The sequence below is a fragment of the Denticeps clupeoides genome, chromosome 4, assembly GCF_900700375.1.
Source record: "Denticeps clupeoides chromosome 4, fDenClu1.1, whole genome shotgun sequence".
Lineage (NCBI taxonomy): Eukaryota > Metazoa > Chordata > Actinopteri > Clupeiformes > Denticipitidae > Denticeps > Denticeps clupeoides.
Genome location: NC_041710.1, coordinates 2441620 through 2464916, shown reverse-complemented (window position 1 = coordinate 2464916; position 23297 = coordinate 2441620). Strand labels below are relative to the sequence as shown.

Genomic DNA, 23297 nt, shown 5'->3' with positions numbered 1-23297 from the left:
AGTCTTTCTGTTACTTCAGTATGAAACAGACATACTCAAATAAGAATCATTTTTGGAATTTGTAGGCCTTTAAAAGGGCGTGATGTCCATGGGTCCTGAGCGCCATGATGGAGGCTCCACCCCCACCCCAGTACATGAGGAGGCCTGAGACAGGAAGGCGTGGCCAGTTTGGAGTGGCGTACTTCTCGTCCTTCCTGTATATCCGGCTCTGTGCCGGTGTTCCATATAGTCTGTTGGTTGAGGGTTTTTGTGGTGGCGTCTGTAGCTGGTTTAACGGTACATATCACGTCCTGTACTTTGGTTTGGCCTGTGTGTTCCTCTTTGTCCCCGCCCCACCCTAGATGGGAACGTGACAAAGGGCCAGTATGGTTACGTAATGCCAAAATGTTGTATTTAAAAAAAAAAAAAAACTATTAGAAGTTGGACACTTCCCACAAATACCATAAATCCAACACTAAACATTTCATTATGAGGTCAGCCAATAAAAATGTGTTGAATTGGGTAAAACTAAGGCCATCTGGTGGACCAATATAAAAACTGGCAGCCAGTGGTCCACAATGAACTGTTCAAGGCTTTAAAATAAATTCTTGAGAGCAGCAGGGACGCATCACGCACCGTTTGAATCGACACTGAATACTACGCTGAAGCTTTATTCCTCGGCCGTAGCACCGTAGGAGCTCATGTGCCAGATCTAAAGACACCCAATCACATCAATTAAAGTGTAAAATCGGCAAAATATTACAAAAAGATTTTTATTGATTCATGTAAGAATGCAGTCTGTCAGAATCTTGGTACAAAACACCTCAATCATCTTTATTGTTTCTAGTCAAGAGTAACAAAAGTGGCACACATTGCTCCTCAAATACATCTCCACACCATGAAGATAAAAAAGGGCAGATTCTTTAACAGGATTCCTGGTTCCCCTCCATCTCTCCTCTTACTTCATGCGCGTAATAAGAACTTCATGGTGAAACTAGTTGGGCAGGACTGAAGAAGCGAACATGAGTGTACATCAGACTGATCCAGCAGGTGACTGTCTGGTCCGGGGCAGAGTTGTGCAGTAGATGGTGATCCATTAGTGAGATCTTCCAGTAGCTCAGAGCTCATCACCAACATGCTTCCTGAAGGCGTCGCCGGTCAGCTTCTCCTGAGCTTCCTTCATACTGCTAACAACTGGGAAGGGAGAAAGGCACGGTCACATGGAGGAAGGTTTCCCCTCAAACCGGAAATACTTTCCCCGCACGCAGTACCTTGATCTGCACTGCTGTAGAAATATTTGTAGTTGGGGTTCCCGTTCTTATTCATAATTTCTGGGTGAACTTTACCACTGGGGTCTACGGTATAAAAGAGAAACATCAGACAACAACAGCGTCTGTAACTTTTCACCCCAATTAAGAGCCTAAATCAGCAGAACAGGGTGATTAGCGGAGGGCAGAGGCCCCCCAAATAAAGATAGAAAACAAGACAGAAGAGGTTCACTCGCCAAGGAAAAGTATCCTGGGAATATAACCACCGTCGGGACTGAACTGTTCATCCTTGGGCTCCTCTTCATCCTGACGTCACAAGAAATTACATTTATACTCGGATTTAAATGAAAAAACAGGCCCGTTTCCAGAAAATACTCACTTCCAGGTTGACCATGATAAAGTTGTGGGCGAGCTCAGAAATCTCCTGCGATTCGGCAAATCTGGGCTTCAGTGCTGGAAGATTTAGTATGATGCATTATTGCAAGACATGAACGGGGGGGGTGTGCATAAAGTAGCCCGACCCGCGGCTGCTCTCTCCCGAAGATGCGTCTCCCATCAGGGAAATGCAGCTCGGAGCCTCGTTCACTGCACACGTCTGCGCTGCTAAATCAATGTTACACTACAACATACGTTTTGTTAAGTTACCGCAACTACTCGCTGCTCAGTGGTCAATTAATATTTATTTAACATTGAAATACAGTAAAATAGGGTGTACGACACATGGTTAATCGTGGTTATCGGCCGGCTAGATGGTACAAATCATGATGAATGACGTGGAAGAATAAAGCAGTCACCTTTGCAGGCTCCACACCAGGTCTTGTGAACGATGACCATGACAGGAAGGCCACTGCACACAGAGGAACGTTTCAGTCTTTCGGACAAACCACCTCCAGAAAAAAAGAAGACGAGTTTATCCACACTGACCTGGCCTCAGCCTCCTTCCTCCCGTCCTCCAGAGGCCTCCACTTGATGTGCTCACCAAAACCTGGATTTGGACATTAATAAAGGTCATATTATGTTTTCGAATAAATTCCATTTTTTATTGCGATATTTTTCAACCATTCCTGGTTCTGCACCCTTCGGGAGCAACACGAGTTTATTTATCTTCCGAAAGGGCTTTTCTTTTTTCAACACGACCAGTCACATTGAGAAGAACCTATTCCATGGCTAGGCTTGGCTAGGCTAGGCGAGGCTAGGCTCCTCACCTCGGCCGGCGCCTTCAGCAGCAGCCGCTGCGACGTGCGACAGGAGGACAAACAGGGCGACGTTGAGCAGCGTTGACGGCATCTTGCAGAGACTCGGTCCCGGTCCTCCACCTGCTCACGGAAGCGCCGGTTCGGTACACGGACGTCCGGCCGGACCTGCGTGGTCACGTTTATCATCCGCTGTCCAGAGCAGCCTCTGGGGGCGGAGCTAACGGCAATGGGCGGAGTTTCTTTTCCAGGACAACCCTGATTGGACAGTGCTGTTCATACGTCACAAAGCCACTGCTGACCACACACAAGAGATATTACCCGAAAAGTGAACTCGGATCAGTGTTTAGCTACGAAAATCTTATTTGACTTACAAATTGTGATCATATATATAACATTATGTTGTAATGAACTTTATTTATTCATGAAGTATTTGGAATGTCACGATCATGGTTATTTTAATAAGATTATCATTTGCATTACATTTACTGGTTCACTAGGACTTGAAACATCATTTACAGCATTTACCAGACGCCCTTAACCAGAGCGACGTACAATGAGTAGTTACAGGGACAGTCCCCATGGAGACACTCAGGGTTACATGTCTTGCTCAAGGACATGATGGTAGTAAGTGGGATTTGGACCTGGGTCTTCTGGTTCATAGGCAAGTGTGTTACCCACTAGGCTACTACCACCCAGTTGAATACTATCACCCATGAATTCAATCATTTTATTCTCTGGTGTAACTAGGTGCATAGAATGAGGAGACAAAGTAAACCCCTCCAGGCCGGTTTATTTATCTCCAGTCCCATCTCCTGCCTCTCTATCATGGGAAATGAAAGAGAGAAGGAAGTGACGCATATGCTTACATGCTCAGCAAGGACTCATGGCAAATGAAGTCTTAGGGAAAAAAAAAAGACCGATTAAACTCAATGTTTGCATGTTGGTGTGCAGAATGACCGGGCAGACATAAAGGTTTTATTTCAGTTCGAGTCTTCCACCTGCTCGATGGTCTGCTATTAAACATTTGCCATTGGTAATGACATGCTTCGCGGACTCGCAAAATACCAGTTCGAAAATGTATTATGGAGGCAGTTTCTAAGTTTACCACCAAACTCTTGCAGCTCTCTGTTGATTTCTTTGGTGTATTTCTTGTCTGGAACTTTACCTTTTGCATATTTGCTTTCCAGCACGTCAAGTTCAAAATCACGCGAACTTCTGCGGTAGACTTCCATAATGCTGGTTCTAAGCAGCTCCTCCAATGTGGTGGAGTCCTCTTCTGTACTCATGAAACAGGTTACTTCAGGGTGCACATGGACATACTCCTTTTCCTTGCAGGCCCTGCTTTCGTCTTCGTTGCTCTTAGTTTTCTCATTCATTTTGTATACCCCATTGCAAACTTTTACATTAATGAATGCACAATCTCTCCCGAAGATCAGTGAGAAATAGAATTTTAACAAATTTAGCAAGAAAGATACGCTCTTCTTGAGTTCTATGCGCTTAATCTATATTTTACTGGGTTTATTCTATTTTAGTTTAAACCCTTTATAGACTATAAATGTATAATCAAATATCATTTTAAAGAACCTTATGTGTTTTGGTTTAAATAATTGATGTTGATAAACAATTTACTTAAGAATTTAAGGCCAATTTCTTTACAAAAAAACCCAAAAGAACACTTACATGGAGCCTCAACTGTCAGGATGCTGCACAGGGGTCACACCTGCGGTGGAGGACGTGGCTGTGGAGAGCAGATCACAGGGGCTCGGGAGGTGCGGGTCTGCAGCGAGAAGCCGTGTGTCTAGGGGTGGCAGAAGGTTCTGTGGAGTAGGAGAAGACAAGGCGGGTGCAGGTCATTCATCTCGTTGGATGGTTGGAGGGCAAGACATTCTTGTGGTCGTGGGCGCCACGGCGGACTGGCAACATTCACGTGGATTATCCTGTAAAGGGTCGTGGGGCAGACGTAACCCTCCAAATCCACCAGGTACTCCACCTGGTTCTGACATCCAGGAGTTTACGGACTGTGTAAGTCAGGGAAACGTCTACCAGGCGAGGGGGTGGATGCAGAGAAGGGGGAGGAGCCAGGGGCGACGTGTGGACCCTCAGGGACTGGGGAACAGAGAACTGGTAGCTAATTAAATAAACACTAGCGATTTTAAAATGGTTGTATTATTGTAGCCAAAAGTGAGTCTCGACAGATGCTTTGTTTCTTTTCGCTTTATTCAAAGTTCTTGAGAACCCATCCAGTCTTTGTTTCTTTACAGCAAGAAAAAGGTTAAACCCATAAAAGGACAATTGTGGTCCTTCACAACTTTTTCTTTTCGTTTCTGTGAATCGCACGCCTTATATAGTGCTGTGAAAAAGAATTATTTTTACTTTTAATCAGCATTTAATGTCATTTCTACATCCTTTTTGTACGAATTTTGTTGTTTCTCCGATCCAATAAAGGTTTAATTAAAAAACAGATGGGCATTCGGGTCCAGAGAGTAAATAAAGATTTATTCATAAAGCACTTTAACACAGGGACAGGACCAACATGGATAAAATTCCCAAATTCTCCCACACTTCCCTCTGCTACGTTCCCTCCACTGGCTCCCAGTAGCTGCACACATCAGATTCAAAATACTGATGCTGGCATACAAAGCCCAACATGGAGTAGCACCATCCTACCTCACAGCTCGTACTGCACCTCAATCTCTGAAGGTACGAGGAAGACACTCATCTAGACTCTTCTCCGTCTCGGCCCCTCGGTGGTGGAATGAAGTTCCCCTCGAGGTCAGAACAGCTCAGTCACTGAGCACCTTCAAACGACAGCTCAAGATCTTCCTCTATAGAGAATATTTAAATTAACTTGTAACCTTCTTATTGTCTGACTTCCGTATAGAAACTACAACAGTGTGAATAAAAAGATTGTATTCATAGTTGGGGGTCCTAGTGACGCAGAACTGATGATCACTGAAGCACGTTGTAAGTCGCTCTGGATAAGGGCGTCTGCCAAATAACTTAAATGTAAATTTAACTAAACTACTGTGTAGTAGTGGCGTGAGTGTGTGTCTGCTTAAAGTTCTTCAAATTTTCCCTCATATTAAAGAACAAAAGTAATAAATTACTACCTTAAAATTTTATCCTTACAGTTATTTTTCACGTGTTTTCCTTTGCAGGGCTTGTAAGGATGAATGAATCAGCAGATATACCAAATCATAATGCACCAATATATGTAAGATGAGATACAGCAAACAATCTTTTGACAGCACACTGACCTCTGATATAAGACGTGAAATAAAGCGCCATGCCCCACAGAATACTACAGTATGAAGACTGTAAAGCTCTATAGATCTATATATCTATCTATTTATCTATATATACACACACACCCGTTTATACATATCTATATATACACGGATGTGTGTGTGTGTGTGTGTGTATGTGTGCACATATATATATACACACACACATACATACACACACCCGTCTATGTATATATATTAGAGGTGGGCATAGATACATTTTCTTAATCTAGATTAATCTCACTGTAATCTTGGAATTAATCTAGATTAATCTAGAGTAAAGATGAATCTAGAGTAAAGATTAAAATGGCTCATTTGAATTCTGCCAAAGGCATTCAGAAAAAGTGTGCTACCCAAATAATGACTAAAAGTAAGTCTTTGAGAACGGGTTTCTCAAGCCAGGTGGCGCATTAGACCAGGGGCTCATCTCCTGTTTCCAAAATGCATCACAAACTGCTTGAGAAAGCTGTTCTACTATGATAACTGGTGATGAAAATAAATTATGTTCAATAAGATGTACTTGTGTTTACAAGTACAACTTGTGTTTAACAACTGCATCCATGTTACCACGTCACATTTGATGTGGTAATTTCACAGTTCGAAGACTCGTTGTCGCCCCCTACAGTGCAATTTGGCTAGGTATACATCCGTGCTAAAATATCAAGGTGAAAGTCATCATAGTGTAGCGCTTCTTCTTCTGCGTTGTGGAACTTTTTGATTTCGTTTCTTGAACCACAAATGATGAGCTGACGCCCAAGAGATTTTCTGTGCAAAGTGTATTCTGTACAAAAAGCAAGGTCGCGTCAGAACATCGCGTCACACATCGCGTCTTTCTGCACCTCTCTCTACAATATACAGTATTAAAAGAACATAAAAAAAAATTCACAAAATAACACACATGCAAAATACACACCTCTCACAGCTCAAGCCATGTGTCCAAGAGATCTGAACCGGGTCTCAAAAACAAAATAAAAGTCTTTAGGAAATAAGAAAATAAGAAACAAGAAAGAAGAAATATACTTATAAATCTAGTGTAACCATTGAACTCCGGCACAATAGCTTGCGTAGTATAGACCCAGCTCCCAACCCAACTTTGTGAATAGATTAACGGCGATGTTTTTTTTATCGCCCGATAAAGAGTCTCACGTTAACGCAGCACGTTAACGCCGATAACGGCCCACCACTAAGATATATATATATACACACACACACACACATACATACACCCGTCTGTGTGTGTGTGTGTGTGTGTGTGTGTGTGTGTGTGTGTGTATATATATATATGTGTGCTGACAGTCAGGCCTAGTGTGTCTACATCTATGACGTCTCGAAGCAGAAGTGCATGCTGGGATACTGTAAACATGGCGGCGCCCTGCAGCTCCTTGAACTTCTAGCGACTCGTTTAGAGAAATGCGCTTTTACTGAAGTTCTCGTTCAAGTTGAAAATGTTGAATCTTTTACGCTGTTATCGGGCCGCGAACCGCCTGCCCGCTCCGCTCCACTCCAGCTGGAACAGAACACGGGACGTCTGGACTCGCAGCCATATAACAAGGTGTATTGTCTTTTTAAATCGTTTAAAGGTTTTATTGTCATTGCACAATCATACTTATATACTTACATACTTAGTATAATAGTACAACGAGACTGTGGTCCTGCACCCCCCCCCCTCCGCACACACACACACAACGAAAATGCTATAATCAAGAATCGAAATTAAAAGGTAGTACAACAATAAAAAATAATAAAAATACACATAATTCAAAACAAAGAGAAAGTGTGTAGGAGTGAGCAATACAAGTTGAATAAAATATTGTAGATTTTATAGTGATGTAGTAACAGCAGAGTAGATGCAGTGTGCATGGTGCAGGTTATGTGTGAGTTGAGGGTGGTAGTGTACTGGTGTAAATTGTAGTATAATGTGATGTAGTAACAGCAGAGTAGATGCAGTGTGCATGGTGCAGGTTATGTGTGAGTTGAGGGAGGTAGCGTACTGGTGTAAATTGTAGTATAATGTGATGTAGTAACAGCAGAGTAGATGCAGTGTGTATGTTGCAGGTTATGTGTGAGTTGAGGGAGGTAGCGTACTGGTGTAAATTGTAGTAACAGCAGAGTAGATGCAGTGTGTATGTTGCAGGTTATGTGTGAGTTGAGGGTGGTAGTGTACTGGTGTAAATTGTAGTATAATGTGATGTAGTAACAGCAGAGTAGATGCAGTGTGCATGTTGCAGGTTATGTGTGAGTTGAGTGATGTAGTGTACTGGTGTAAATTGTAGTATAATGTGATGTAGTAACAGCAGAGTAGATGCAGTGTGCATGTTGCAGGTTATGTGTGAGTTGAGGGTGGTAGTGTACTGGTGTAAATTGTAGTATAATGTGATGTAGTAACAGCAGAGTAGATGCAGTGTGTATGTTGCAGGTTATGTGTGAGTTGAGGGAGGTAGTGTACTGGTGTAAATTGTAGTAACAGCAGAGTAGATGCAGCGTGTATGTTGCAGGTTATGTGTGAGTTGAGGGAGGTAGCGTACTGGTGTAAATTGTAGTAACAGCAGAGTAGATGCAGCGTGTATGTTGCAGGTTATGTGTGAGTTGAGGGAGGTAGTGTACTGGTGTAAATTGTAGTAACAGCAGAGTAGATGCAGTGTGTATGTTGCAGGTTATGTGTGAGTTGAGGGTGGTAGTGTACTGGTGTAAATTGTAGTATAATGTGATGTAGTAACAGCAGAGTAGATGCAGTGTGCATGGTGCAGGTTATGTGTGAGTTGAGGGTGGTAGTGTACTGGTGTAAATTGTAGTATAATGTGATGTAGTAACAGCAGAGTAGATGCAGCGTGTATGTTGCAGGTTATGTGTGAGTTGAGGGAGGTAGTGTACTGGTGTAAATTGTAGTATAATGTGATGTAGTAACAGCAGAGTAGATGCAGTGTGTATGTTGCAGGTTATGTGTGAGTTGAGGGAGGTAGCGTACTGGTGTAAATTGTAGTATAATGTGATGTAGTAACAGCAGAGTAGATGCAGCGTGTATGTTGCAGGTTATGTGTGAGTTGAGGGAGGTAGTGTACTGGTGTAAATTGTAGTAACAGCAGAGTAGATGCAGTGTGTATGTTGCAGGTTATGTGTGAGTTGAGGGAGGTAGTGTACTGGTGTAAATTGTAGTAACAGCAGAGTAGATGCAGTGTGTATGTTGCAGGTTATGTGTGAGTTGAGGGTGGTAGTGTACTGGTGTAAATTGTAGTATAATGTGATGTAGTAACAGCAGAGTAGATGCAGCGTGTATGTTGCAGGTTATGTGTGAGTTGAGGGAGGTAGCGTACTGGTGTAAATTGTAGTATAATGTGATGTAGTAACAGCAGAGTAGATGCAGTGTGTATGTTGCAGGTTATGTGTGAGTTGAGGGAGGTAGCGTACTGGTGTAAATTGTAGTATAATGTGATGTAGTAACAGCAGAGTAGATGCAGCGTGTATGTTGCAGGTTATGTGTGAGTTGAGGGAGGTAGTGTACTGGTGTAAATTGTAGTAACAGCAGAGTAGATGCAGTGTGTATGTTGCAGGTTATGTGTGAGTTGAGTGATGTAGTGTACTGGTGTAAATTGTAGTATAATGTGATGTAGTAACAGCAGAGTAGATGCAGCGTGTATGTTGCAGGTTATGTGTGAGTTGAGGGAGGTAGTGTACTGGTGTAAATTGTAGTAACAGCAGAGTAGATGCAGTGTGTATGTTGCAGGTTATGTGTGAGTTGAGGGAGGTAGTGTACTGGTGTAAATTGTAGTATAATGTGATGTAGTAACAGCAGAGTAGATGCAGTGTGTATGTTGCAGGTTATGTGTGAGTTGAGTGAGGTAGCGTACTGGTGTAAATTGTAGTATAATGTGATGTAGTAACAGCAGAGTAGATGCAGCGTGTATGTTGCAGGTTATGTGTGAGTTGAGGGAGGTAGTGTACTGGTGTAAATTGTAGTAACAGCAGAGTAGATGCAGTGTGTATGTTGCAGGTTATGTGTGAGTTGAGGGTGGTAGTGTACTGGTGTAAATTGTAGTATAATGTGATGTAGTAACAGCAGAGTAGATGCAGTGTGCATGGTGCAGGTTATGTGTGAGTTGAGGGTGGTAGTGTACTGGTGTAAATTGTAGTATAATGTGATGTAGTAACAGCAGAGTAGATGCAGTGTGCATGGTGCAGGTTATGTGTGAGTTGAGGGTGGTAGTGTACTGGTGTAAATTGTAGTATAATGTGATGTAGTAACAGCAGAGTAGATGCCGTGTGTATGTTGCAGGTTATGTGTGAGTTGAGGGAGGTAGTGTACTGGTGTAAATTGTAGTATAATGTGATGTAGTAACAGCAGAGTAGATGCAGTGTGCATGGTGCAGGTTATGTGTGAGTTGAGGGTGGTAGTGTACTGGTGTAAATTGTAGTATAATGTGATGTAATAACAGCAGAGTAGATGCAGTGTGTATGTTGCAGGTTATGTGTGAGTTGAGGGAGGTAGTGTACTGGTGTAAATTGTAGTATAATGTGATGTTGTAACAGCAGAGTAGATGCCGTGTGTATGTTGCAGGTTATGTGTGAGTTGAGGGAGGTAGTGTACTGGTGTAAATTGTAGTATAATGTGATGTAATAACAGCAGAGTAGATGCAGTGTGTATGTTGCAGGTTATGTGTGAGTTGAGGGAGGTAGTGTACTGGTGTAAATTGTAGTATAATGTGATGTTGTAACAGCAGAGTAGATGCCGTGTGTATGTTGCAGGTTATGTGTGAGTTGAGGGAGGTAGTGTACTGGTGTAAATTGTAGTATAATGTGATGTTGTAACAGCAGAGTAGATGCCGTGTGTATGTTGCAGGTTATGTGTGAGTTGAGGGAGGTAGCGTACTGGTGTAAATTGTAGTATAATGTGATGTTGTAACAGCAGAGTAGATGCAGTGTGTATGTTGCAGGTTATGTGTGAGTTGAGGGAGGTAGCGTACTGGTGTAAATTGTAGTAACAGCAGAGTAGATGCAGCGTGTATGTTGCAGGTTATGTGTGAGTTGAGGGAGGTAGTGTACTGGTGTAAATTGTAGTAACAGCAGAGTAGATGCAGTGTGTATGTTGCAGGTTATGTGTGAGTTGAGGGTGGTAGTGTACTGGTGTAAATTGTAGTATAATGTGATGTAGTAACAGCAGAGTAGATGCAGTGTGTATGTTGCAGGTTATGTGTGAGTTGAGGGAGGTAGTGTACTGGTGTAAATTGTAGTAACAGCAGAGTAGATGCAGTGTGTATCTTGCAGGTTATGTGTGAGTTGAGGGTGGTAGTGTACTGGTGTAAATTGTAGTATAATGTGATGTAGTAACAGCAGAGTAGATGCAGTGTGTATGTTGCAGGTTATGTGTGAGTTGAGGGTGGTAGTGTACTGGTGTAAATTGTAGTATAATGTGATGTAGTAACAGCAGAGTAGATGCAGCGTGTATGTTGCAGGTTATGTGTGAGTTGAGGGAGGTAGTGTACTGGTGTAAATTGTAGTAACAGCAGAGTAGATGCAGTGTGTATGTTGCAGGTTATGTGTGAGTTGAGTGAGGTAGCGTACTGGTGTAAATTGTAGTATAATGTGATGTAGTAACAGCAGAGTAGATGCAGTGTGTATGTTGCAGGTTATGTGTGAGTTGAGGGAGGTAGCGTACTGGTGTAAATTGTAGTATAATGTGATGTAGTAACAGCAGAGTAGATGCAGTGTGTATGTTGCAGGTTATGTGTGAGTTGAGGGTGGTAGTGTACTGGTGTAAATTGTAGTATAATGTGATGTAGTAACAGTAGAGTAGATGCAGCGTGTATGTTGCAGGTTATGTGTGAGTTGAGGGAGGTAGCGTACTGGTGTAAATTGTAGTATAATGTGATGTAGTAACAGCAGAGTAGATGCAGCGTGTATGTTGCAGGTTATGTGTGAGTTGAGGGAGGTAGTGTACTGGTGTAAATTGTAGTAACAGCAGAGTAGATGCAGTGTGTATGTTGCAGGTTATGTGTGAGTTGAGGGTGGTAGTGTACTGGTGTAAATTGTAGTATAATGTGATGTTGTAACAGCAGAGTAGATGCCGTGTGTATGTTGCAGGTTATGTGTGAGTTGAGGGAGGTAGCGTACTGGTGTAAATTGTAGTATAATGTGATGTAGTAACAGCAGAGTAGATGCAGTGTGCATGGTGCAGGTTATGTGTGAGTTGAGGGTGGTAGTGTACTGGTGTAAATTGTAGTATAATGTGATGTAATAACAGCAGAGTAGATGCAGTGTGTATGTTGCAGGTTATGTGTGAGTTGAGGGAGGTAGCGTACTGGTGTAAATTGTAGTATAATGTGATGTAATAACAGCAGAGTAGATGCAGTGTGTATGTTGCAGGTTATGTGTGAGTTGAGGGAGGTAGTGTACTGGTGTAAATTGTAGTATAATGTGATGTTGTAACAGCAGAGTAGATGCCGTGTGTATGTTGCAGGTTATGTGTGAGTTGAGGGAGGTAGTGTACTGGTGTAAATTGTAGTAACAGCAGAGTAGATGCAGTGTGTATGTTGCAGGTTATGTGTGAGTTGAGGGTGGTAGTGTACTGGTGTAAATTGTAGTATAATGTGATGTAGTAACATGCAGGTTATGTGTTTGAGTGATATTTCCTGGTTGTAAAACAGTTATTCGTTTTATTTGTTGAATTGATGAGGACACCGTCCCACCGTCCTCTTCAGTCCATCATATGTGTGTGAGAGGCAGGATGTGACGTGGTGATGGAGAGCTGGTCAGCGTTCTTTACTGCCTTCAGTTCTCCTCGTTTCCCCCTCAGTCCTTGGGTTGCCATGTCCTGGCCTGGACTGTAAGAACGGGATGTTCTGCAGGTCCAGGGCTTTCTTTGAAATTGTTTTCGGTCTTCCAGGGGTTCCCAGTATTCCTGGCAATGTCCCGGTCACAGTGGATCGTCCACTAACATCTTGGGTCGTCTGTGGGTCCAAGTCCGGAAAGCTGCGGCTCCTCTGGTCCTCCGAGGCGGGAGGACACCCAGGGCGTCCCTGAAGTTCCTCGTGGGGCCGGCAGCGCTCACTGTCACCGTCCGCCTGTGCAGCAGTGTGGCGCGTTGTTCCGCTGACCCGAATAACAACGTTCTCGCTGAGGTTCAGGTTGGAGACGGGGGTCCGGAGTTCAGCTGGGGGCTGCTGTGGGAGTTCGTCCGGCCTCAGCTCTTCGCTCTCATTGGAGCCGTCATTGTAAGTCTGGTTAACAAATACTGGACGATGAGATCAGGTGTTTCCAAAATGCTCAGAACATGGTTTAGAACGTCAGAATCCACACGAAGGAAGCGTGAACGATCCGTTTCTTTCCCCCTCAGCTAGCGTTCGGAGCGGCGATCCTGAACATTCAGATCCCGCTGATGCTGGGCAGCCTGGTGAACGTGGTGGCCCGCCACATGAGAGATCACGCTGGGAACTACGTCAGAGACATCCAAGGGCCGGCGTTCAGACTCCTCGGCCTCTACGCCCTTCAGGTAGTTCAGGTCGAAGGCAGCCGAGCGGCGACCGGGACATTTGGTGAAATGAACGTACGACTCTCTGGTCCCCAGGGCCTGCTGACCAGCGGCTACATCGTCCTCCTCTCCAAAGTGGGGGAACGTGTGGCGGCAGACATGAGGAAGGCCCTCTTCACGTCCCTGCTCAGGTTTCTGTTCTGTCCCGGTCCCCTGGTATATTCATAGGGACACTGAGAAATACGAAAGACCCCTCAGACCGCTAGACGTTACAAGCCCAGAGTGGACGGTGTCTGCCGAGCGTGCTACGGGGTTTAAAACCGCGGTGTCCATTGGGTCAGTTGTGTTTTTGAAATCAGGTCTGTCTTCTAGAAATACATGAAGAAAAGTCTTGTCCAAAACAAGTCCTGCACCCCTAAGCAGCCTAGTGGGGTAACACACTCGCCTGTGAACCAGAAGACCTGGGTTCAAATCCCACTTACTACCATCGTGTCCCTGAGCAGGACACTTAACCCTGAGTGTCTCCAGGGGGGGACTGTCCCTGTAACTACTGATTGTGAGTCGCTCTGGATAAGGGCGTCTTGTAAATGTTTTAAACATGAATTTGTCCATAAGTGAGGAGTCTTGTACATCCCCATCACGAATGGGTTGTGGTTTTGCTTGGAAGGTTTACAATAAAACCGAGAGAGAGACCTTGAACTCTTGAGCCATAACTACGGCGTTTCCAACAGGAATTATTCTGAAAAGTAGTAGTAGCAGCAGACCTGTTTTCTGATTGCACTCGTTCTTTTTCCTGATGTTCCAGGCAGGACGTGGCCTTCTTTGACGCCACTAAGACGGGACAGCTGGTGAACCGCTTGACCTCGGATATTCAGGAGTTCAAGTCCGCTTTTAAGCTGGTTATCTCTCAGGTGCGGGGAGGAAAGATGAAGCTCGTCCCAGGACGTTCCTCGGAAGAACCGGGAATGAACGGCGCGTGTTCCTCTCTCTTCCTGCAGGGCCTGCGCAGCGTCACTCAGACGGTGGGCTGCTTCGTGTCCCTCTACCTGATCTCCCCCAAGCTGACGGGCTTGACTGTGGTGGTCCTGCCCTGTCTGGTGGGGGCGGGGGCCGTCATCGGCTCTTTCCTGCGCAGATTGTCCCGCAGAGCCCAGGAGCAGGTACCCACAGAGCACTGCTCTGAGCCCGACCTCTCGTGCCCCAGACAACATCAAGACAATGCTGTACAATTACAGCCTCCGCTTTCATCATATCCAGAAAGTTTTTCAGCTGTTTTACTGCACCAGGAAAGGAAAAGAAGAGCTGAACAATTTTTTTTTGTGATTGTCACTTGTGATACACAGCAGCACAGCACACGGTGCACACAGTGAAATTTGTCCTCTGCATTTAACCCATCACCCTGAGTGAGCAGTGGAGCAGTGTGTGTGGACGGTGCTTTGCTCAGTGGCACCTTGGCGGATCGGGATTCGAACCGGCAACCTTCTGATTACGGAGCCGCTCCCTTAACCGCTAGGCCACCACTGCATGGTCCTGCTCCTTTGATACTAGTTGGCACCAGAGGTGAAATGTGCGTGTGGTGTCTTCACAGGTTTCCAAAGCAACAGCCGTGGCCGATGAAGCTCTGGGGAACGTCCGTACGGTGCGGGCTTTCGCCATGGAGGAGCGCGAGCTGCAGTAGGTTCTTCTCGGCTGGCCGGCCGGCCGCACACGTGCACTTCTGTAAGCCCGGCGTCCTGTGCGCTTTACAGGCTGTACGCTGGCGAGGTGGAAAAGTCGTGCCGAATGAACGAGGCCTTAGGCTCTGGAATCGCGGTTTTCCAAGGCCTGTCCAACGTCACCCTGAACTGTGAGCTTTTTTTTTTCTGTCTGGCCGTCAGACTGGTTTGACTAAATGGTTGAAGATTTCATCTTTTGCACGCAGGCATCGTTCTGGGCACCATTTTTGCCGGCGGGTCTCTAATGGCTGGTGATGAGATGTCTGCTGGAGATCTGATGTCTTTTCTTGTCGCTTCCCAAACAGTCCAGAGGCAAGTTAACTTCAAAGATCAAATCTAAAAAAAAAAAAAAAAAAGTGTGTTAAGTTTTATTTGCGTTTTATTCTCTGCAGGTCTTTAGCCAGCATTTCCATACTGTTCGGACAGGTAGGTCTAATTTCCTACACCACTGCTGTCATGTGTGGTGAGATGTCTCGGGCTTGATTTGTCAAAATGACATGCCGATGGAGCAGATGGTGCGGGGCGTCAGTGCCGGGGCGCGTGTCTTCGAGTACATGACAGTGGAGCCCACCATTCCCCTCACCGGGGGCGGCCGCATCCCCACCAACTCCATCATCGGCAGGGTGGACTTCATGAACATCAACTTCAGGCAGGTGGAGCGAACGTCTTCAACCGGTTTTGTATAAATTACATTTATACAGTAAAGTTTCATTTTTTTATTTTCAGCTATCCAACAAGACCCGGACACCAGATCTTGAAGAACTTCACGCTGACTCTACCTCCTTGTAAAACCGTTGCAATAGTTGGAGAGTCAGGAGGAGGTATTCCTGTTTTTCATCTTCACTCATCAAAGGGACAATTAAGCCTCATGATCAGAACATCTCCCGTCATCCCAGGTAAATCCACAGTGGCTGCTCTGCTGGAGCGGTTCTATGACCCCGGAAGTGGCGTGGTCATGCTGGACGGTCTGGACATCCGGACGCTGGATCCCTCGTGGCTCAGAGGCAAAGTGATCGGCTTCATAAACCAGGTCCGGAAAATATATCCGACCTAACGATGGATTCATTGTTTCCTGGTGACTCTTGACATTTTTTCTTTGGTTGCAGGAGCCAGTGCTGTTTGGCACGTCCGTGATGGAGAACATCCGCTTTGGGAAACCTGAAGCCTCTGATGCCGAAGTCATAGCAGCAGCCAAGCAGGCCAACGCTCACCGTTTCATCACCGGCTTCCCCGACGGGTACAACACCTTGGTTGGTGAGTGACTTCTGCGGTGAGTGGAAGCCTGACGTAGCGAACCTGGCTGATCGTGATTGGCTGCCTTCAGGTGAGCGCGGGGTCACGCTCTCTGGCGGTCAGAAGCAGCGAATCGCCATTGCCCGGGCGCTCATCAAGAACCCAAGCATCCTGGTCCTGGACGAGGCCACCAGCGCCCTGGACGCCGAGTCTGAGCGGGTGGTGCAGGAGGCCCTGGACCGGGCCACCACGGGCCGCACGGTTCTCATCATCGCCCACCGCCTCAGCACCATCCAGGGGGCCAACCTGATCTGCGTCATGAGTAACGGTCGCATTGTGGAGGTGAGGGCGTCGGCCATTTGTTCAGGACCCTTTTTGAGTTTTCTCAACTTGGAGTGAAAGGTCATTTCCTGTCTAGGCGGGGACACACCTGGAGCTGCTGGGAAAGGGGGGGCTGTACGCCGAGTTAATCCGCAGGCAGAGATCCGAGGGACCACAGTGACCGCGCCTGAGGCTGGAGTGGCACTGCCATGTGCAGGTTGCTGGGCCAACTGGTCGGCACAGGCCGTGAGAAATGAGTATTTATTAACAGATGTATACATTTCAGAGAGCGTCGTTTACGCCGATCGCTTTTACATATCAGGGTAAAAACTGTGAATATATAGTATCTTGTCCAGAATGCTGATTGCAGTGTACGTTTAGTCATGGATGTGGGTTGTTAAAACGCTAATTTTACCGTCATGTAATAATTACTTTTTGTACAATGTTTGTTTCTTGCATTAGGCATTATAAAACCACATTTGAATGCATGTTGACTGGACTGTTTTTTTTTTTATTTGTTCATTATGACCATGTGAGCCGGGACATTGAAGCATCCATCTGATTGGACGGTTGAATTTTTGCTGCATGTTGATTGGCCGGTTCTGCTCAGACGTCTGCCCATGCTGACTACTGATTGGTCAGCCCCCTTCATTGAAATCTGTGTCTTCGGTGGTTGTCAGCGTTGCGAGACGTACGATAATTATCGTATTTCTGCCATTTATTTTTTTTCATTAGCACGGATCTCTGTTTTCTTTTGACTTGTTAATGCGATTATTTAATATCGATCTATTATAATAAAGCGTGGACATCACACAAACTACATGTCCCATAATGCAGCGCTTCAGTCTCCTGTTTTAGTACAAGTTTTTGGTTTCTTGTGTATTTGAGTTTGACGCCCCTGATTAAGGAAACGATGATCATGATAAATTAATGGCAATAAGTTGAATAAAACACTGGAATACTTCTGGACCGAAACTGCCACTCGCCTCCACCGTGTCCCCGAGTGTCTCCGGGGGGACTGTCGCTGTACATGTAGAATGTGTGGAGGTTTGGATCCGAACGAAGCATTATTCGTGGTGCTCCACGCCAGGGAGGTGTGGAGCAGAGACCGACTCGCTGTTCCCAGATCAGCGCCGCGTCACGCCGGGCGGACCGACGAGCTCCGCGGCCGGGAACTGAGACGCGCCGCCGCGGCCTCCGCACCATGCAGAAGTATGAGAAGCTGGAGAAGATCGGAGAAGGTACGGGCCGCCGGTTCTGGAGACTCTGAGCTCCGAGCTGGGATTTAAAACGGAGAAACGCACACGACGCGACGATAAATGCGCCGCTTGGTGCTCGCTAGCCTAGCTTAGCCTAGCCTTGCTAATGGGTGGTTTTATATAGGAAAAAAAAACCCGAAATAATCCCCACGTAGCGGCTCAAACAGCCCGAAAAGCCTTTATTCCAAACGTGGCGCTTTTACAGGGACGTACGGAACCGTCTTCAAGGCGAAGAACCGGGAGACGCATGAGATCGTCGCCCTGAAGCGAGTGCGGCTGGACGACGACGACGAGGTAAGCGGAGCCGCGGCGGCTCCCTCGCCTCCCGCCCGGAGGACCGACGCTCACCCCGCTCACCCCGCTCTTTTTTCCAGGGCGTCCCGAGCTCGGCCCTGCGCGAAATCTGCCTGCTGAAGGAGCTCAAGCACAAGAACATCGTCAGGTGGGTGAACGGGCGGCCGCCGCGCCTCACTTGTCGTCCGGCCGTGTCCGAACCTCCGTCTTTACAAAACGATGTCGTCGTCCGTCCCCCCCCCAGGCTGCACGACGTCCTCCACAGCGACAAGAAGCTCACGCTGGTCTTCGAGTTCTGCGATCAGGTCGGTGTCCACTGTCCGAGGCGGAATTGCGAATATTTCGGCCTTTTTTTTTTTTTTTTTTTTTTTTTTGCTGCTGGAACGAAGCAGTGCGGCGTGATTCACGATTCGTTAAACGACTCCCGAGATAAACGACTCACGAATCTCCGTTTTACGTGGTGGTGATGATCATATAAATATGGTAATCAGTGCCACATCATGTACCACATACACTCAATGCTGCGACTGGTCTCCACCTGCACTGTTTTATGGGTCAGCGCATAATGTCCCTAATGTCCCTTGTCATGTTTTTGTGTCGTGTCTCTGTGTACTTTTTGATTTTGACCTTGAGAACTGAGCGAATCGTCCCAGACGGCGATGAAACGTGCCTTCTGTATTTAAGGGGATGGACTTCACCTCCGCGTCCCCCCGCTCTCACTGTCATTTGTCCTCTTTGTTGTGGTCCCTGTACGTTTGAGGTCTCCTGATGGACCTCTGTGCCCTGACATGCGCCGCTGCGCGTTAAAATGTGCGTCGCTGTGCTCTCCAGGACCTGAAGAAGTACTTTGACAGCTGCAACGGTGACCTGGACCCGGAGATTGTAAAGGTATGTCATGTTGTCCCTCGCCACGCCCGCCCGGTCGCTAACCTTCCCGCTCGTCCTCCCAGTCCTTCATGTACCAGCTGCTGAAGGGCCTGGCCTTCTGCCACAGCCGCAACGTGCTGCACCGCGACCTGAAGCCCCAGAACCTCCTCATCAACCGGGTGAGTTTTGGCGCGCGGCGCCGTCCCCGTCCCCTCGCTCGCCGCCGTTCTCACCGCCGCCTGTCCCCTCGCAGAACGGCGAGCTGAAGCTGGCGGACTTCGGCCTGGCGCGGGCGTTCGGGATCCCGGTGCGGTGCTACTCCGCAGAGGTGGGTGGCGGCGGCGGTGTGGGCGGGGCAATGGGCGGGGTCCCGCAGCTCGCTGGTGTCTCCGTGTGACCGCAGGTGGTGACGCTGTGGTACCGGCCGCCCGACGTCCTCTTCGGGGCCAAGCTCTACTCGACCTCCATCGACATGTGGTCCGCCGGCTGCATCTTCGCAGGTACCGCGCGCCGCCGCATTTCCCGCCGCGGGCGCCCGCCGCTCGGCTGACGTGTTCGATTCCGCGCAGAGCTGGCCAACGCCGGACGGCCCCTGTTCCCCGGCAACGACGTCGACGACCAGCTGAAGAGGATCTTCAGATATCCTTGTAACGCGCAGCCTGCGCGCCGGACGCGTTCCGGGACGCCGCTCGTTTTCTTTAACGTTCCCGCACGCTGCTGGGGACGCCGACGGAGGAACAGTGGCAGACGATGACCAAACTCCCCGACTACAAGGTGACTTCTTACATTTACCGCATTTTACCAGACGCCCTTATCCAGAGCGACTTACAGTCAGTAGTTACAGGGACAGTCCCCCCTGGAGACACTCAGGGTTAGGTGTCCTGCTCAGGGACACGATGGTAGTAAGTGGGGTTTGAACCTGGGTCTTCTGGCTCATAGGTGAGTGTGTTACCCGCTAGGCTACTACCACCCAGTAGTTACAGGGACAGTCCCCCCCCTGGAGACACTCAGGGTTAAGTGTCCTGCTCAGGGACACGATGGTAGTAAGTGGGGTTTGAACCTGGGTCTTCTGGTTCAGTGTGTTACCCGCTAGGCTACTACCACCCAGTAGTTACAGGGACAGTCCCCCCCTGGAGACACTCAGGGTTAAGTGTCCTGCTCAGGGACACGATGGTAGTAAGTGGGGTTTGAACCCGGGTCTTCTGGTTCACAGGTGAGTGTGTTACCCGCTAGGCTACTACCACCCACCTTCTTCTCCTGCACCGGGCGCGGCGCGTTGGAACCGACGTTGAGCTGACCGTGTGTGTGTGTGTGTGTGTGTGTGTGTGTGCGTGTGTGTGTGTGTTGCAGCCGTACCCCATGTACCCCGCCACTACGTCTCTGGTCAACGTCGTCCCCAAGTTGAGCAGCACGGGACGGGATCTGCTTCAGGTGAGCATGTTATCTACCGTAATGTTACCGTTTTCTCATTTCTCGTATTTGGAACAAGCGAAGGGCGGAGAACAGAACCGTTCCTGATCGTGTCGGATTGATTGATTTTTTTAATTTTTTTCGTCTTTGGGCTCCAGAACCTTCTGAAGTGCAACCCGGTCCAGCGCATCTCCGCTGAGGAGGCCCTGCAGCACCCGTACTTCGCCGACTTCTGCCCGCCGTAGACGCCGGGTCCGACCGGCAGACCGCACGCGCCCCCCTTTGTCCCCGTCCCTCCCCCTGCACTTGGTCCCAGAGGTCCCGAACGACCCGGCGCGGCGCTAGGTCCGCGTCCCGCCTCCCGCTTTACCCCTCGCGCCAGCAGCAGTCGCCAACTTCCGGTTCTAGTGCTGCCGGTCCAGAACCGGAACTTGCGTGTCGCTGTGAGCATCTCGAACGTCTCTGGGGACAAAGTCAATCAACTTAGGACAGAATCACTGCGTCCTCGTCCTGCCCGTTTGTCTCACGTGGACCACGAAACGTCTCTCTTTTCCTGACCTAATTCCATTTTTTAATTCGTGCTGAGAATGCTGCGTCGCACCTCCGTGTTTTGTAGGTAAGTTTATATCTAGGCTCTAAAGGTCAGAGGTCGTTTCTTCTGGCTATTCACTACGTAGTTTAATTTTTGTGCTGAAGGAAGTGTGTGTTGTTGTTTGTTTTTTTTTATGCCAATGCAGTATTTTAGAATGCATGTATTTATTCTAAACCGAATGTCTGTGTGTTGGCAGTACGACTTTGTTTTTTTTTTTTTGTTACGATTTTACGATTATTATCTGAATGTCACATGGTTGCAGTGACCGTGAAATATTTAAGGACGAAAATAGGTGACGTCCCTCCACCCCCTTCCCCTCCACCCCATTTACAAATAAACTTGTGGAGCACAAAGCGTGAAGTGGAGTCATGTGACCAGGACACGGGTTCATAAGGCCGAGAGAATTCTTTTATTTATTCCATTTAATAACACCTTGAGTTCATTTACAAAGAATTGATATTGTTATTTACATACAGCAGCCGAGGCCAGATGAACACGCCCACAAACAGACACGCCCACGGCTGGGCGATAAATCGATTAGAAAAAACAGCACGTCGCGGTTCTGCTTTACCGTCATCATCATCCGTTTGAATGTGGTGACGAAGCCTGATGATGACGATGATGATGATGATAGTTTTTACATCAGGACATGGTTCCTTTTTTTTTTATTATTATTGTTTTTTTAATTCTGCTTTTTATCGCCCAGCCCTGCATCCACCTTCTGACGTTATAACCACGCTGAAGACACCAGACAACAACCGTAACCACACGTATCAACAAGGGTTCAGGGGTCAAATGGGGTCGTCTGGTTCATCTGGCCTCAGAAGGAACTTGTGCTTTCTGTGGTGGGGGGGGGGGGTCCCATGAACAGTCTGGAAACTCGGAACACGACGAGGCTTGGGACGGTTCTAAAGTAAAAGGTTCTGGGTTGTGGGGCGGGCGTGGGCAGGAGATGACCCAGCTTCGTCGTCGTCATCGTCATCGTCATCTCCTGCAGCGATGGGGTTCTGTCAGGCACGAGGAACAGTTCACAGACGGGGAACAGTCGGCGCGTTAATATATCAGGAGCAGCACGTCGGCGTAAAAACGTATGTACACGGCGGATGAGTAAATATAGATGTTTATATATATGGTTTATTATACTAGATCATCGTGTAATAATTTTATACAACAGCACGATTGGACGAAAGAAAGGTGGGCGTGGCCTCTACTCTATGAATGTACAGCGCGGGGTGGTCGGTCCGGCGCGGGTTCTACGCGTGAAGTGAGCTGGTGTGGGGGGGGGCGCGATGGATCCGGAGGAACGAGTCCTAGTAAAGGGCGAAGTGGCGAAGAAACCTGAGTCCTGCCCCGGCCACACCCGTCCCCGTCCCCGCCTGCCGCTCGTCAACAGGCGAACTCCTCGAAGTTCCCTACAGCCGGGTGACGAGGTAGCACGTTCGGCGTGAACCCGAGGCTGTCCGAGTGGCTCCGGAGGGTGTCGCAGGTGCTCTGCAACACACGGACAGGAGGGAGGGGGGCGGGGTCAGAGTCGGGGGCGGGGCAGGAGGTGATGGAGGTGGTGGAGCAGGCAGCCAGAGAAAAGATGGGGAGACGTTACGCGCCGCGGCCCTGCTCTCTCACAGCGCTGCATGCAGACCCGCCGGTGGGGAGGCAGCGGACCAGAAGGTCCGTGGTCCCGGGGTTCTGCGAGAACCCCGAGAACGCGGGCCGGGCCCCGTCTTCTGCACCCTGCGCAAGAAGGTGGGAGATGCTCCTGCAGCAGCTTCCACGGCCAAACAACCTCATTGAATTGAGCTCGGTTCTAGATGGACACCAGCTTGTCCTTTCGTGCGCGTACCGCGCGTTGCATCAAATATAGTTGATAATGAAGTGACCCTGCAGCACAGCACACGGTGACACGGTGGAACGTGTCCTCTGCATTTAACCCTCAAAACTCAAAAAATCCTTTTTAATGGAAAAACCTACGTAAACTTCGCTCAATATGTGTTGTGATCTAGTGCCGCAGAGAACGTGTGTTCTCCAACATGGAACCAACGAGACCTCCTGTCCAGAAGACGACCAGTCCAGAGTTCCAGTGGAATGATGCCGTGTTCAGTAATCCTGACAAACCAGCAGACGTGTCTTCACTCGCTACTTCGTCACCTTCTTATTACTTCCACGAACTGTCCCCTTCATCATCAACCCTGTCTCCTTCATCATCAACCCTGTCTCCTTCATCATCAACCCTGTCTCCTTCATCATCAACCCTGTCTCCTTCCACAAACTGTCCCCTTCATCAACCATGTCCCCTTCCACAAACTGTCCCCTTCTTCAACCCCGTCCACTTCTTCAAACCTGTCCCCTTCATCAACCCCGTCCCCTTCATCAACCCTGTCCACTTCCACGAACTGTCTCCTTCATCATCAACCCTGTCT

At 47.7% G+C, this 23297-nt stretch overlaps 4 protein-coding genes across 6 annotated transcripts in view; 2 read left to right on the top strand and 2 right to left on the bottom strand.

The window, feature by feature from the left end:
• Nucleotides 1–736: 736 nt before the first annotated feature.
• LOC114788901 (thioredoxin domain-containing protein 12-like) lies at nucleotides 737–2653 on the bottom strand. The gene is made up of 7 exons (XM_028977845.1): nucleotides 2453–2653; nucleotides 2172–2232; nucleotides 2042–2094; nucleotides 1627–1700; nucleotides 1484–1553; nucleotides 1251–1334; nucleotides 737–1173 (listed from the first exon to the last, which is right to left on the bottom strand). Exons 1-7 carry the CDS (start codon nucleotides 2532–2534, stop codon nucleotides 1097–1099), a joined length of 501 nt encoding a protein of 166 aa, XP_028833678.1. The 5' UTR covers nucleotides 2535–2653; the 3' UTR covers nucleotides 737–1096.
• A 4423-nt stretch (nucleotides 2654–7076) lies between these two features.
• Nucleotides 7077–17275, top strand: abcb8 (ATP-binding cassette, sub-family B (MDR/TAP), member 8). 2 transcript variants are annotated; one of them, XM_028976812.1, is made up of 16 exons: nucleotides 7077–7279; nucleotides 12605–12932; nucleotides 13055–13210; nucleotides 13286–13380; nucleotides 13995–14100; nucleotides 14188–14349; nucleotides 14778–14863; nucleotides 14938–15035; nucleotides 15111–15216; nucleotides 15297–15330; nucleotides 15417–15553; nucleotides 15631–15725; nucleotides 15801–15934; nucleotides 16011–16158; nucleotides 16229–16479; nucleotides 16556–17275. In XM_028976812.1, exons 1-16 carry the CDS (start codon nucleotides 7173–7175, stop codon nucleotides 16637–16639), a joined length of 2127 nt encoding a protein of 708 aa, XP_028832645.1. In that variant the 5' UTR covers nucleotides 7077–7172; the 3' UTR covers nucleotides 16640–17275. The 2 variants fall into 2 exon arrangements, with proteins under 2 accessions (XP_028832645.1, XP_028832644.1); XM_028976811.1 differs by having other exon boundaries at nucleotides 13995–14349.
• A 95-nt stretch (nucleotides 17276–17370) lies between these two features.
• On the top strand, nucleotides 17371–21234 carry cdk5 (cyclin dependent kinase 5). Its single transcript, XM_028976822.1, has 12 exons — nucleotides 17371–17699; nucleotides 17923–18011; nucleotides 18092–18159; nucleotides 18256–18316; nucleotides 18843–18899; nucleotides 18962–19057; nucleotides 19132–19206; nucleotides 19282–19378; nucleotides 19448–19517; nucleotides 19592–19652; nucleotides 20229–20309; nucleotides 20447–21234. The coding sequence occupies exons 1-12, from the start codon at nucleotides 17663–17665 to the stop codon at nucleotides 20531–20533; spliced, it is 879 nt and encodes a 292-aa protein (XP_028832655.1). The 5' UTR covers nucleotides 17371–17662; the 3' UTR covers nucleotides 20534–21234.
• Nucleotides 21235–21266: 32 nt separating this feature from the next.
• The window catches only part of asic1c (acid-sensing (proton-gated) ion channel 1c), an 80449-nt gene continuing 78418 nt past the window's right edge, over nucleotides 21267–23297 (bottom strand). For both annotated transcript variants that reach the window (XM_028976815.1, XM_028976816.1), the window contains one exon: nucleotides 21267–22371. In XM_028976815.1, coding sequence (XP_028832648.1) covers nucleotides 22293–22371 — 79 coding nt within the window. In that variant the 3' untranslated portion in view covers nucleotides 21267–22292. The remainder of the gene's footprint in view (nucleotides 22372–23297) is intronic.

Excerpts from the sequence above, each read along its gene's own strand:
- abcb8 (XM_028976811.1), top strand. The coding sequence starts at position 7,173 with ATGTTGAATCTTTTACGCTGTTATCGGGCCGCGAACCGCCTGCCCGCT. Across the intron at positions 15,217-15,296 it reads GCTTCCCAAACAGTCCAGAG|GTCTTTAGCCAGCATTTCCA; the intron begins GCAAGTTAACTT and ends TATTCTCTGCAG. Across the intron at positions 15,935-16,010 it reads TGATCGGCTTCATAAACCAG|GAGCCAGTGCTGTTTGGCAC; the intron begins GTCCGGAAAATA and ends CTTTGGTTGCAG.
- LOC114788901 (XM_028977845.1), bottom strand. The coding sequence starts at position 2,534 with ATGCCGTCAACGCTGCTCAACGTCGCCCTGTTTGTCCTCCTGTCGCAC. Across the intron at positions 2,233-2,452 it reads TGCTGAAGGCGCCGGCCGAG|GTTTTGGTGAGCACATCAAG; the intron begins GTGAGGAGCCTA and ends GTCCAAATCCAG. Across the intron at positions 2,095-2,171 it reads AGGAAGGAGGCTGAGGCCAG|TGGCCTTCCTGTCATGGTCA; the intron begins GTCAGTGTGGAT and ends CTCTGTGTGCAG.
- cdk5 (XM_028976822.1), top strand. The coding sequence starts at position 17,663 with ATGCAGAAGTATGAGAAGCTGGAGAAGATCGGAGAAG. Across the intron at positions 18,317-18,842 it reads TCTTCGAGTTCTGCGATCAG|GACCTGAAGAAGTACTTTGA; the intron begins GTCGGTGTCCAC and ends TGTGCTCTCCAG. Across the intron at positions 18,900-18,961 it reads TGGACCCGGAGATTGTAAAG|TCCTTCATGTACCAGCTGCT; the intron begins GTATGTCATGTT and ends TCGTCCTCCCAG.